General features: G+C 47.9%; 1 protein-coding gene across 1 annotated transcript in view; it reads right to left on the bottom strand.

Moving 5' to 3' along the window:
* RNF213 (ring finger protein 213) overlaps positions 1–14,844 on the bottom strand; it is a 244,566-nt gene that overhangs the window by 17,590 nt on the left and 212,132 nt on the right. Inside the window, exons 48-53 of the mRNA XM_077266309.1 lie at positions 14,074–14,255; positions 12,571–12,693; positions 9,203–9,313; positions 7,167–7,409; positions 6,990–7,068; positions 611–645 (exon numbers count right to left, since the gene is read on the bottom strand). Coding sequence (XP_077122424.1) covers positions 611–645; positions 6,990–7,068; positions 7,167–7,409; positions 9,203–9,313; positions 12,571–12,693; positions 14,074–14,255 — 773 coding nt within the window. The remainder of the gene's footprint in view (positions 1–610; positions 646–6,989; positions 7,069–7,166; positions 7,410–9,202; positions 9,314–12,570; positions 12,694–14,073; positions 14,256–14,844) is intronic.

The raw sequence follows: 14,844 nt of genomic DNA, 5'->3' as shown, positions 1-14,844 counted from the left end.
TGTTCCTCTCTTATTCCTCTTGAATAGATGTACACATACGCCAGCTGTATGGCTGTGTAGAGACTCCCGAGCACTGCCGTACAGGCTCCATGTACATGGGTAGGCCACGGGCATGAGTTTTTAAGAGAACCTTTTACCACTTTAGCATACTAAATGTGGCCATATAATGATAAACGTGGCTGAAGAGCTGCATAAAACATTTTTTTTATTTCTTTATTTCTCCATTGCAGAGATATCACATTGTAAATTTTTATAACCAAGGGGGCATTAGCAGAGATTCTTCTCTGGGAACAATTACTTTTCCCCCTGCATGACGTAGCCCAATCGCAAGCAGAAGGAGTCAGAGGGGAAAAAGATGGCAAACACCCTCAGAGAAGCTTAGTTCTGGTAAAACTATGTAGCCATGTCTTGGCTCGTGCCACCAACTGTGAAACAGCACAGATCCATACATTGTTTATTGGCCGTTCCTAGGTTCTGCAGCTCCGCACCTATTGAAGTGAATGGGAGATGAGCTACAGGACATGGGAGGGGAGCCGGGTGCCAGACCACCACCGAACTGAGATTGAGGAGTTGTCGCATGTATAGGTCAATATGCCCTTAAAAATCTTACCTCCCCAACAGTACAGTAGTGACCATTAGGACAACCTATTGGAAATAACACAAAAACAAAAATAGTTATAAGCCAAAATTACTCACAATTCAAAATATCAAGAGATTAATATAATAAAATAGCTCTACGCACTTATTGTAGCTCTTAAAAGGAATAGGTTACTAAGATTTATTTCAATAACTAGAAGCTGCTTCTGAAAAAAGGAGATTTTTGTTTACTTACCGTAAAATCTTTTTCTCCGAGCCACTCATTGGGGGACACAGGACCATGGGTGTTATGCTGCTGCCACTAGGAGGACACTAAGTAGACAGAAAGATTAACTCCTCCTCTGCAGCATACACCCCTTCACTGGATACAATTTGAACCAGTTCGGTAGTAAAGCAGTAGGAGCATGAACAAAGACAACTATGTCAAAACCAAAGAAGTAACAACAAGCCAAAACAGGCTAACAGGGTGGGTGCTGTGTCCCCCAATGAGTGGCTCGGAGAAAAAGATTTTACGGTAAGTAAACAAAAATCTCCTTTTCTCCTACGCCTCATTGGGGGACACAGGACCATGGGACGTACAAAAGCAGTCCCTGGGTGGGGAGCAATATGCTAAAACCCCATGTACCACTGGCTTACGGCTTAAGGAACTGCCGCTTGCAGAATGCGCCTGCCAAGGGCAGCGTCTGCAGAAGAGATGGAATGAATGTGGTAATGCTTGGTAAAAGTGTGCAAACTGGACCACGTCGCAGCCTTGCAGACCTGCTGTGCTGACGCCTGGTGCCGAATGGCCCACGAGGCGCCCACCGACCGAGTAGAATGAGCCTTGATCCCAGCTGGAATGGGAACACCTTTGACACGATAGGCTTCTTGAATGGCTGACCGAATCCATTTTGCCAGAGTGGCCTTTGAAGCAGGAGAACCCCTCCTGGGCCCCTCTGGAAGTACAAACAGGACGTCTGACGTGCGGAAGGGAGCCGTTCTTGAGACGTACCGACGAAGAGCCCTCACCACATCAAGAGTGTGTAGAGCCTTTTCGATGCGATGAACAGGAGCCGGGCAGAACGAAGGTAGAACAATCTCCTCATTGAGGTGGAAAGAGGAGACGACCTTGGGCAAAAAGGTGGGAGAGGTCCTCAATACCGCCTTGTCCGGATGAAAAATGAGAAAAGGAGGGCGGCAGGAGAGCGCAGCCAACTCCGAAACCCTTCTGATGGACGTGACGGCTACTAGGAAGACTACCTTCCAAGAAAGGAAGGTCAAGGAAACGTCCTGTAGCGGTTCGAAGGGATTCTCCTGAAGGGCTCCGAGAACCAAGTTGAGATCCCACGGATCCAAAGGTGACTTGTAGGGAGGCGCCACACGGGAAACTCCCTGGAAGAAGGTTTTCACCGGCAACCTATTGGCAATCTTCCGCTGGAAAAGGACTGACAATGCCGAAACCTGGCCCTTTAGGGAGCTAAGGGCAAGTCCCGACTCTAGTCCGGATTGAAGAAACTCCAGTATGGAAGGAATAGAAAATACTAGAGGAGATCGTCCCTGTGCATCGCACCATGAGAAAAAAAGTCGCCAGGTACGGTGGTAACTACGCATGGAAACAGGTTTCCTAGCTCTGATCATGGTGGAGGACACCGTGGGAGAAAACCCCGCTTGACCTAGAATCCAGGACTCAACGGCCAGGCCGTCAAAGACAGGGCCCTTGAGTTCTGGTGGTAAATTGGGCCCTGTGAAAGGAGATCCACGCGATCTGGAAGACGCCAGGGGACGTCGGCCACCAACTGAACCAGTTCGGCGTACCATGCCCGACGCGGCCAGTCTGGCGCGACGAGAATCACCGGTACCCCCTCCGCCCTGATCTTTTTGATGACCCTCGGTAGCAGGGGAAGAGGGGGAAAAATGTACGGGAGACGGAGTTGACGCCAAGGTAGGACCAGGGCGTCTACCCCGAGGGCCCGTGGGTCGAGGGACCGAGCAAGGAACTGAGGGACCTTGTTGTTCATCCTGGAAGCCATGAGGTCCACATCCGGGGTCCCCCAGCGATGGCAAATCTGCTGGAAGACCTCCGGGTGGAGGGACCACTCTCCGGAAGCGATGCCCTGGCGGCTGAGGAAGTCCGCCGCCCAATTTTCCACACCTGGAATGTGGATCGCCGAAATGGGCGAATGGTTCAACTCCGCCCAATGGAGGATGTGAGACACCTCGAGCATGGCCGTTTTGCTGCGAGTTCCGCCCTGACGGTTGATATATGCCACGGCCGTGGCATTGTCGGACTGTATTCTGACTGGATGACCTGCCAGAAGTCGGTGAAAGTGAAACAATGCCAGCCTGATAGCTCGAATCTCGAGGATATTGATGGCGAGACGAGACTCCTGAATGGACCACCGCCCCTGGGCTGTGTGCTGGTTGAAAACCGCTCCCCAGCCTATGAGACTGGCATCGGTGGTCACCACCAGCCACCGTACTGGGAGAAAGGACCTTCCCTGGGTTAGGGAGGACTTCAGCGTCCACCACCTGAGAGCCTTCCTGACCCGAGGGGACAGGATGAATCGCCGGTCGAGAGAGGACGGGTTGCCGTCCCAAGCCGACAGTAGCGCATGCTGCAGGGGACGGAGGTGAAACTGCGCAAATGGGACCGCTTCCATGGTCGCTACCATCTGCCCGAGAACTCGCATGCTGGCGCGAATGGAGTGGGATACTGGACGAGAAAGACGCTGGGCTCCCTGCTGCAAGGCCAAAACCTTGTCTTGAGGGAGTATGACCAGACCGCGGAAAGTGTCCAGTATCATCCCCAGGAAGGAGATTTGTTGAGCCGGAATTGGAGAAGATTTTTTGAAATTTATCTTCCACCCCAGGCGACAAAGAGTATCCACCGTAAGAGCGACGGACTCTTCGCACGCTGGGTAGGAAGGACCTTTTATCAATAGGTCGTCCAAGTACGGAATTACCACCACTCCCCTGGAATGAAGAATGGCCATGGCAGCCGCCATGACCTTCGTGAAAACTCTGGGAGCGGTGGCGAGACCGAAGGGCAAGGCCACGAATTGAAAGTGCTCCCCGCAAAAAGCGAAACGAAGGAACTGCTGATGCGGAGGGAAGATCGGTATGTGCAGGTAGGCGTCCTTGATGTCTATGGATGCCAGGAATTCTCCCTTTTCCATAGACGCGACCACAGAACGGAGGGACTCCATCCTGAAGTGTCGGATTTTTATAAATCTGTTTAGTAGTTTCAGGTCTAGGATCGGACGTAGTGATCCGTCCTTCTTTGGGACCACGAATAGATTTGAATAGAAACCCTTGAATCTTTGTTCTAGGGGGACCGGAATGATGACTCCGTCCCTTAGTAGTGCCCGTATAGCCTGGTGAAACGCTGTGGCCTTTGACCTTTGAGGGCAAGACTGGAAGAAACGTGTAGGGGGGAGGGAGGAAAATTCTATTTTGTATCCGGTGGACACCAGTTCTCTGACCCACTCGTCGGAAACGACTGAGAGCCAGGCCTGACGGAACAAGAGTAGGCGTCCGCCTACTTTGTTGGAGTCCACCGGATAATGCAAGGAGTCATTGGGCGGAGGATCCATGGGATGCGGATCCCTTAGGCCCGGGAGGTTTAGGTCTGGGTCTCCAGTTACGATTAGGTCTGTAAGAGACCTGGGTGCCTCGGCCACCGCGCGAACCTCTACCTGATGCGGGGGTAGAGGATGTAGAAGACCAGTTGGTATTGGACCGAAAAGGCCGAAATGGAGGTTGCTGCTGGTACCGAAAGGGCCGGGTAGGCTTTTGCTGGGGAAGAAATTTACTCTTCCCTCCGGTAGCATCCGAGATCATTTGATCCAATTTTTCTCCAAATAGCCGACCAGCCTGGTAAGGCAGGGCTGTTAGAGAACGTTTAGAAGCCGAATCTGCTCGCCAATCCCTGAGCCACAGGGCTCTCCTGATGGAAATTGCATTGGCGGCTGCCTGTGCAGCGCAATTGGCTGCGTCCATAGAGGCGTTGACTATGAAGTCTCCGGCCTGCGCTATCTGGTTAACTAGGATGCTGGCTTCTGGAGGTAAATCACTGGCTTGGATGTTAGAGGAAAGAGTCTCGGTCCAAGAGACCATAGCCTTAGCCACCCAAGAGGCGGCGAAAGATGGGAAGAGAGACGCTCCTGAGGCCTCGAAGGCGGAACGAGCCAGATAATCAATCTGGCGATCGGAGGGATTCTTAACGGAAGAACCGTCCGAAAGAGACAGGATGGTCTTGGACGCGAGGTGTGACACAGCAGGGTCCACCGAGGGAGACTGCAGCCAGTCCTTGACTAATTCCCGAGAAAAAGGGTATTTGGCCTCGATGGACTTTTGTCCAATGAAGCGTTTATCTGGGCAATCCCTATGTTTTTGTACAATCTCCTTAAAGTGAGGGTGAGTAACAAAAACATTTTTAACACGTTTAGTCTTTTTGAAAGACACCACATGTTCGGGCTCTGAAGCAGAGTCCTCAGTCACCTTCAGGGTCTTGTTTACCGCCTCAATGAGAGAGTCAAGGGACTCTTGGGAGGAGGGGGGGTCCTGAACGTAGGAGATGTCGGACTCATATTCAGAGTCATCCGAGTTTGGGGAAGGGGACCTGGAAGCAGCGCTTGCAGGTACTGAAGGGCCCGCTCTTGGTCAGGGGATGAAACGTGAACACGTTTTCTGGGACCCCGGGTAGAAAGTGAACGGGTACGCCCCCTACTGGTAGAAGAATCCATACCGTCGTCTGAATCCTCCACGGTCCGACCTGGAGGGGGGCCCCGGAGGGAGTCAATTGCCCTGGCTAGGGAAGCCACAGATCGTGACAGAGAGGTTGCCCACTAAGGGGGGCTAGGCCCTACCGGGTCGACGGCTGCGGCATCGGTGACGGTACCGGCGTCGGCAAGGAGCGGCTGCACAGAGGGTGAGACGCAATCTGCACACAAAGGACTAGTGTGGGCTCGGGGCAGGGCCGCATTGCAGGTGGCACATACAGTGAAAAATACTGTGTGCTTCTTGTTACCCTTTTTTGTCTCCTTGGATTGAGACATAGTGCCTTAAGAACAGAGCGGGCAGTATTGCAGAGAAAGGGTTAAGCTTTCTTGGAGCAGCTTACCCACGGTCCTGTCTGTGTCCCCAGAGAGAGATATGGCGGTTCTTTCCAGGAGTTCTCCTTGGAGCGCTTGTAGAAGCGTGGGCTCCGTGCAGAGAGAGAGGAAATATGGCCCCCGAGATTAGGAGGGCGCCTCTCGTCCCAGACGAGAAGCGCCGATGAAGGGGGCGGAGCTACGGCCGTGGGAGTGGATTTGTCCCTTGCGGCCTACTCCGGCTGGAGAAGCCGGGGACTAAATTTATGAGGCCTGCCGACGATGTGCGGCGGCGGCCGCGACGGAGCGCCGCCGAGCACCACCGACCCCCGGTCGGCGGTGCCTCTCCCTGGGGACCCGGACCGCATCGCTGCCGCTGAGGGGGAGCAGGGGGGAGCCCCCTGAAGGTACTTACGGCCGCTATTGTTCCCGGATCTCACAGGTCTGCAGGGCGCTGCTGTGAGGATGTCATCTCAATCCATGCACCCTGGATGGGGATGGAGAGGCCCCTGATGTGCTGCTGTAGCAGAGGGGGGCTGCGGCACAACATCCCCTCCGGACTGCATACCCAGATTACATCGCTGTAATGCAAGGTCCTGGAGGGGGTTGGGGGGAAATCGGAACCAAAAAAGGAACCGTTGCCCTGGCGCAAACCTTATTCGTGCGCCATATGTCGCAGGAGAGGGACGGGGAGGTATACTCGCCGTGCTCGCCTGTTGATGGTTCGGGGGAGAGCGGACCTTATGAAAAAAAAGGACCCGTCGCCCCCTTCACTCCGTTAAATAAAAAATTAAAAATTTACAGAAAATTAAAAAATCAAAAATTAAAACAAAGTTGGGGTCTGGAAAAAAGACCCAAGTGCCTCCTAAGACACTAAGCAAGAACTGGTTCAAATTGTATCCAGTGAAGGGGTGTATGCTGCAGAGGAGGAGTTAATCTTTCTGTCTACTTAGTGTCCTCCTAGTGGCAGCAGCATAACACCCATGGTCCTGTGTCCCCCAATGAGGCGTAGGAGAAATATATACCGTATATTTTTTCAAATTTAATTTAATTCTTTAATATTTTTTTACATTAGTTCTTTTTATATTATTTTCCGTACATGATTATAGGGACGACTATCTTGCCTAAGTTGCTGCTGTTGACAGCAGGAATCAGCATTCTGAAGAGGATTCCCTGACTTTAGTGGATAGTTTTGTGGGCATGTTCTTTGACCCGTGGCAGCAGTCAATGTGCAGGGAGGGGGAGAAGGTGACCTGTGTATCATCTGTTGTCAATAGTGGAACTGGTGCTATCTAGGAAGTACAAGTAAAGCCCACTTACGGTACCACTGCAGCTGTTCACGCATGGCACCCCTGGCATAGATCATCAAGTCTTCTGGCATTGTTGGCAAAAAGGAATTCTAGAAATGATGAAATATATCAGTATATTTTATATAAGTCTCACTGTCCAAAAATGTAACCAAGGAAAGTAAAAAAACAATCTCCAGTAATGTATTACCTGCATTCTTGTTGGCTGGAAAGCCATATTTCTGAGTGGTGAAAGAAGTGGATGATTCCCATTTAGTAGGACAGCAGCCATATGTGTGGTGAGACCGAAAACTGTGACTTGTGAGCTCCTGATGCCAGGAACGACATGTAGCGCTGGACGGCTGTTGTCGAGCAATGTCTCTAGAAACCGTCGCGTTGCTGCTTCTTGAAGAACCTTGATGTTCTTGATAAAATTCTTCACAACTTCATGTTCCTATATTAGAAAGATTGGTGAATATAACTGATGGGTAACTGCAATATCAGACATCTACAGACATAGACAGGGGTGTAGTGGAGCCAGATACTTTAGCAGTCAGCGTGCAGGAGGGTGTAAAGAGGGGCCGCAGCCTTGCGTTTTTCCTAAAACTAAAAACCGTTCTCTCTGTGTCGGTTTCCTTTAAGTGCTGCGAGCACAGATAGGTCAGGCTTCATACAATCTTCTCAATACCGCGCTCTTTACAGTCAGGCTTCATACAATCTTCTCAATACCGTGCTCTTTACAGTCACGGTGATATCATCAGCTCTGCGCTTCTGGCAGTGCGGTGGGGGAGTATGCTACATCCAAATGTATTACTGCCTAAATCATTGGCACTTCCATAATATGTACATAAAAAAAAACCAAACGCTTCCCCTGGACAAAGCTACACGCGAAACGCGCGTCGGGGTGCCACAGCCACTTTAAGTGCCTTACATACATCTTATATCTATCGCTTCCCTTTGGTCTTTTCAACACGTATTGCAGCTATCAGTACCTTTTTGGACACTGTCAAGCCTCAGTGCACTGTTTTACTTTATTCAAGGTGATATTCATCCCTACCTGGAAGCAAAACCCTTTTGCTCTATACTTCTCAGAACACATATACCTGTTTGTTTTTTGTACTGCACATGATTTTGGGTCTAGGGCACCGTTATGGGTTTGTGATTTATGGCACAGTTTCGTTTTTGTGGCTGTCTTTTTTGCATTTGTTGTCCCTATTGATTTTAGATTTAACTATATTGTTATTTTAATACATACTAATAAACGTCTGATTTTTTTATGTCATATAGCTCCTGTCCCTATGCTATTTGTGCATAGTACTGATTAAAAAACTGCAGCCTTGTCATTTCGGCACGTGGTTTGTCATGGGTGTGCACAGTGTTGGTGTCCTCTAAGTGTGGCATGAAGGAGGCTCTGCCGGCACTAGACATTGGGTCACCTGGAAGGCATGGGCATCACCGAGAAGAGAATGAGAAGACCAATGTTGTGCAGGGCGAGGAGGCTCAGAAGTCTCGTGCTCTAGATCAGAGTCCTCACCAGGCAGGACTGTGCAGCCTAGCTCCATTTTATGCTTGTAAGAAATGAATTTTGTTTATGTCTAACGAATTACTGGTCTGGACCTAACGAGGAGTCTTGTTCTTTCTGCCCCCACCTCATTACAAAAGAAGCTATAGATGTACTCATAAGCAGCCATGGGGTGACCCCGATATCCTGTGAACCGTGCAGCACTGAATAATGATACTGTACTAACAACCCCTTACATTAAGAGCTTGATAATGGTGTTATCGTTCAGTGTCCCACCTGCTGTCGCTGCTGTCTTTCCTTTACAAAATATGTCATGTGTGAGACTTTGTGTGACAGCAGTGCTCCTAGGAGTAACCTATGTGCCGGGGGCTGCAGTGATAAAAGCTCTAGGCAGGTACTAGTCTATGAGTGTATTAATAATAATAAGGAGCAGTCCATTTGCCTGGCGTCTGTATTTATTTGTGTTGCTATAAAGGCAAAAAAAATGGCTGCAGAAATTAGTGGTCAAATACTGTATGTACCATTAATAAATTCTATGAGGTAAGGAGAAATTGTCATAGTGGTCTGAGTCGGATGGAGAAGAAAATGAAACACAAGAAAAGACTTTATAGTCATTGAGAGTCATTAGATGGTCAGCTGAGAACTGGTAATTAGCATTATTTTTGGACTGCACACAGGGATATGGTAACGATTTGTGACTTTAACAATATTAGTGAAACACTTACAGGTATTGTCCCATGATTAGGATTGTTGCGGATTCCATAATACAAGGTTATTTCCCGGAATACAGCGAGAAGTATGTAGACGGCCAGTTCATGGTCACGCTGTTTACACTCCTAGGAAAGATGAAAGAGATCACTTTATGGCATTGTTACGGTCATGGATTATTAAAAGCCAAGAGGATTACCGTATATACTCGAGTATAAGCCAAGATTTTCAGCCCATTTTTTGGGGCTGAAAGTCCCCCTCTCGGCTTATACTCGAGTCATACCCGGGGGTCGGCAGGGGAGGGGGGGCGGGGGCTATCTAATTATACTCACCTACTGCTGGCGCTGTAAGGTCCTTGCTTCTTCCAGCGCTGCATATTCTTCCTGTACTGAGCGGTCACATGGTCCCGCTCATTACAGTAATGAATATGCGGCTCCACCTCCCATAGAGGTGGAGCTGCATATTCATTTCGGTAATGAGCGGTAACTGTGACCGCTCAATACAGGAAGAAGATGCAGCACTGGAAGAAGCAGGGACCTTACAGCGCCAGCAGTAGGTGAGTATACAGCGCTGCGCAGCGGGATATTTACCGCTCCTCGTTCCGATGCGGCTCCGTCATCAGCGTCCTCTGGCTGTGACGCTCAGGTCAGAGGGCGCAGTGAAGTAGTCAGTGCGCGCCCTCTGCTGAACGTCAGTGCTGAAGACGGAGCTGCACGAGGAGCAGGTAAATATTGAAAGTGCCGGGGTCCTGAGCGAAGAGAGGTGAGTATGTGATTTTTTTTTTTTATCGCAGCAAAAGCATATGGGGCAGTGACTGTATGGAGCATCTGTATGGGGCCATAACGATTGTGCAGCACTATAAGGGGCAGTGACTGTACGGAGCATCTGTATGGGGCCATAACGATTGTGCAGCACTCTAAGGGGCAGTGACTGTACGGAGCATCTCATGGGGCCATAACGACTGTGCAGCACTATAAGGGGCAGTGACTGTACGGAGCATCTGTATGGGGCCATAACGATTGTGCAGCACTATAAGGGGCAGTGACTGTACGGAGCATCTCATGGGGCCATAACGATTGTGCAGCACTATAAGGGGCAGTGACTGTACGGAGCATCTTATGGGGCCATAACGATTGTGCAGCACTATAAGGGGCAGTGACTGTACGGAGCATCTTATGGGGCCATAACGATTGTGCAGCACTATATAGGGCAAATATCTCTATGGAGCATCTTATGGGGCCCTTATTACCTTTTATGCAGGATTATATGGGGCATATTTTAATATGGAACATCTAATGGGGCCCATCAAACTTTATGGAGCATTGTATGGGGCTCCTAAATCAATATGGATATTCAAAAACACTTAACCTACTGATGTCTCAATTCATTTTACTTTTATTGGTATCTATTTTTACTTTTGAAATTCACCAGTAGCTGCTGCATTTTCCACCCTAGGCTTATACTCGAGTCATTAAGTTTTCCCAGTTTTTTGTGGCAAAATTAGGGGGGTCGGCTTATACTCGGGTCGGCTTATACTCGAGTATATACAGTACTTAAAAACGAACTGACAGCATGTTTCCTACATTACTGCACTAACATAGGCCAAAAAGAAGATCTCAGTGCTGCCTGATGTTACAGGACTAGATTTCCTTAACATTCTTTAAGTTATTAATTTTTGAGAGATTTTCTCAGAGTTTATAAGAAATGATAGACAATAAAAAAAAACAAATAAAAAAACAACAACCTGGACATGTAAAGCCGACCTGAGGCTGTTATATTTCATTTACTTTTGTCATGTTAAAGAAATTCTGCCCCAGGAGAGGCCATCAATATCAGATAGGGGTCCAAACCTCACTAATTGGAGGTCCCTTTCATTATTAAGCAGACACAGCACTGAATATTTTGTAGGGTTATCCCAGGAATCCGTGGCAGATTACCAATTAGACATAATAGGCACCAGTCTATGGGCCCCACATCTTTTGGGGGGCCCACGCAACGGATGAAAAATAATGCTAATTAGATACTGGAAATTTTATTTACATAGAGTATGCCAGCCCGTTGGCTGACACTGAAGGCCAGCTGGAGCCACAGACCTCCATTTGAATATTATAGCAAGCAGCAGTGAAATGATGTTTTGGCTTTTGTTGGGTATATACGAGAAATCACAAACAGTAGAGGAGGGGCATCTAGGCAATCCGGCGAGGAAACTATGTGATTGGTCAGAATGCGGAGTGGGAGTGAAGGAGCGGTAAGAGGCCGCTGTTTCTCGCCTACTCTATAGCATAATAGAACATTCATGAGTAGAAGCTTTGGGAATAAAGACGAGTAAATATAGGCCGACACGTTAGTTAATGACTTTTTCTGGGTTAAAGCGCCTTCAGACGTCTGTGCAAATCTGTCCGAGATTGGAGGGCAAAGTACGGACTGACCGAGGGTTTCCCAACCTGAGCGTGATTGCTTCATAGAAATATATGAGCCTGTCGGGTTAGGAGACCCGCGGCCAGCCTGCACATTGTGATCCGATCACAGACCACTTTGCATGAACGTCTATATTTGCCCTTATAACAAACTTTGATTAACTTACTTTTTGTTCTGTTTAATAAAATATAATTTGTGTTTTAAAACAGTTGTTAGTAAATGTAAAAACGTATTAGGAAATAATTTGCTTGAGGTGCCCAAGATTTTGACTGCCTTGGAGCCTCCACAGGGCTTTGTCCGGCAATGCCAGGAATTATAGCTGAGGCGCTCAGTCCTGTTTACACTGCAAAAAATAAAAGTACGGAGCTGTGCCTGATAGACAATGATTGAGACGCGTGGCTCACTGGAGCCCAACAACCCTCAATGAACTGATTAGCAGGAGTGTAGTGTGGAGAACCCCCAACAATCTGATATTGATGACCCATCCTATGGCCCATCCTGATACTGATGACCCATCTGATATTGATGACCCAACCTATGACCCATCCTGATACTGATGACCCATCTGATATTGATGACCCAACCTATGACCCATCCTGATACTGATGACCCATCCTATGACCCAGCTGATATTGATGACCCAATCTATGAACCATCCTGATATTGATGACCCATCCAGATACGGATAACCCATCCTATGACCCATCTGATATTGATGACCCATCCTATGACCCATCTGATATTGATTACCCATCCCATGACCCGTCTGAAATTGATGACCCATCCTAATATTGATGACCCATCCTATGACCCATCTGATATTGATGACCCATCCTATGACCCATCTGATATTGATTACCCATCCCATGACCCGTCTGAAGTTGATGACCCACACGAAGGATACAAAATACAATAATTTTCTCCTAAATAATTTTTTCGTGTTATTACCAGCTGAATTATGTAGTACCTGTAAGGCTTTTACAATCCAATCTTCCTTGCCCTCTAATATTGCTCGACCAATGCCATCTCTGAGAACTTTGTAGCTGTTTCCGCACACCAGGAACGGATCAATTTGACTTGTTTGAGCGTCCTGCATCAAAACCATCCAAAGAGTAATTAGCGATTTTCATCAGCTCTTATATGTCATGAGAGTATATGTTACTGTCTATACAAGAGAATTATCTGCGTCATGCTCAGGGTCGGGATATAGTCCAGAAAAACGTGGTTTGTGCCCTGAGTCTTTACCACTGTGTGGATCTGAGTGTGACCCCGATGTGGATGCAGGAGAAGCTCATAAATGTACCAATCTTAGCTAGTCCAATGAATTACATATGGGAGGGTGAAGCCTGATAGTGTTTTTTGTCTATTGTGCATTGTCCATTATATCTGGAAACAATCGTGTGTACATGGCAGAGAGAACAGATTAGGAGAAGAACAAAGGAGACACGTCCCCTTTAGATGTTTCACCAGCGCACTATTTATGGGTTACAAGATAAAACACAATGTAGGATCCTTCAAATCCCATATACTAATGATTCGCCAGTCACCCAATGATTTTTCTGTGGATGCAACAATGACGTGTCATTATGATGTTGAGCAGTGGTGACGTCCGTGATTTTAGCAGAGAAATACAGTAGAACATAGAAAGACCAGGAGCAGAACGACCAAAATAATCACCAGTGTGAGAGCAGTGAGGACAGTTCAAGGTAAAAGCACCACTCCAGCATTTATTTTACCGCTGGAGTGGTGCTTCAAATTTAAGTCCCCTACCCCCTGTCTTATACTCACCTTCCGGGGGTTCTCATCTGTATCACCTTCGCTCCCAAACCTTCCGGCAGCTCCAGTGTTTCAGTCGGAGGTCTCAACTCAATATAAGCCTATGAGAGTCTCATAGACTTGCACTGAGAGCTTGTGATGTAACCTCTGACTTCCGGCCAGTCAGAAGTTGCGCCCACAAGATGGCGCAGAGGGACCAGAGTGGTGAAGTCGCTGGAGGGTGAGTATATGACCAGGGGGACTTACATTTAAAGCGCCACTCCAGCACTGAAAAAAACCCAAAACGCTGGAGTGGTGCTTTAAGCAAATTTTATTATATTTTTTTAACCCAAATTCAGTTTGTTAAAGTAAAGTCTGGAATGCTCCTTGTACAATGTCCACATGAGCAACTAATTTTTACTGCAAAAAAAAATAAAAATAAAGCAATATTTTCCGTAGATGCTCCCAAATATATTGTTATACATCTCATTGTGTATACAGCTCCTGTGCTTTCTTATGTGTTTCCAACACAACAGAGTAAAGACAAAGCAGGGAGTATGGCCTCAGAGTCCAGAGAATATGTTGTTAATAACCATGAAGACACAATCATCTGCATAGGAGCTGAGCACCCAGAACTGTAGGGCATTTTTAATTAGGACTATTTGCAAACAGCCTCTTCTGTACAGACGGCCAGACAGGTACAGTGCATATTTACCTGGTCCTGAAGCATTCTAGTAGGGAAAAGCCACCTAAATTTTGGATCTTTAAAATGCCTTTGGACAGTGTCGATCCCGCCCAAATTGGAGAGCTTTCGTATTAAGTAAACTCTATACCAATCATTGCCAGACAACGAGCATAATGTCATCACACTCCGCAGGAAATTCTCATTGGCGACTCCTGATGGAAAAGAAAATCAACATCCAGGAGATTATAATCTGTACAGTAGTCCATAACACACTCTTTCAGAGATAAAACTGACATTAAGCAACTGCACTGATCACCAAATCTGCAGGTAGGGGTCGCGGATGTGTGGCTTGTGGCTGTCTGACAGCTTGGTGGGCCCGGACTAGCACCACTATGAAGAAAAGGTCTTCAGATGGTAACTTTTGGGAGTGGCCCTCACAGTCGAGAAGATGCCCATTTACTGGCCTTGGGATTGGAGAGGTAAATTAAGGAAGTGCTAAACTGGACATAAAAAGACACTGCCAGATAGAGGGGGTGCTTGAAGCTGGGTGCGATATCATGGTGGGAGTGCTTAATGCAAGAATACCGAATGAGGGTTGGCGAGAACCCATAGATTCAAGTACACAGCGCCTTGGTGTGATTTCCATGGGGAAGCTTTGGTTGCCATTACACTGTGGGGAGGCAGGAGCTGGGTGCCGTTACTTGGGGGGCTATGGATGTGGCTCACAGTCCTCATTCAGACATAAATGTGGCTCTCGAGGTAAGGAAAGTTGGGGGTGTTGTAGACCATATCAATACCTCC

Source organism: Ranitomeya variabilis, chromosome 5 (genome assembly GCF_051348905.1).
Source record: "Ranitomeya variabilis isolate aRanVar5 chromosome 5, aRanVar5.hap1, whole genome shotgun sequence".
NCBI classification, from domain to species: Eukaryota; Metazoa; Chordata; class Amphibia; order Anura; family Dendrobatidae; genus Ranitomeya; species Ranitomeya variabilis.
This window is presented reverse-complemented; position numbering and strand designations above follow the sequence as displayed.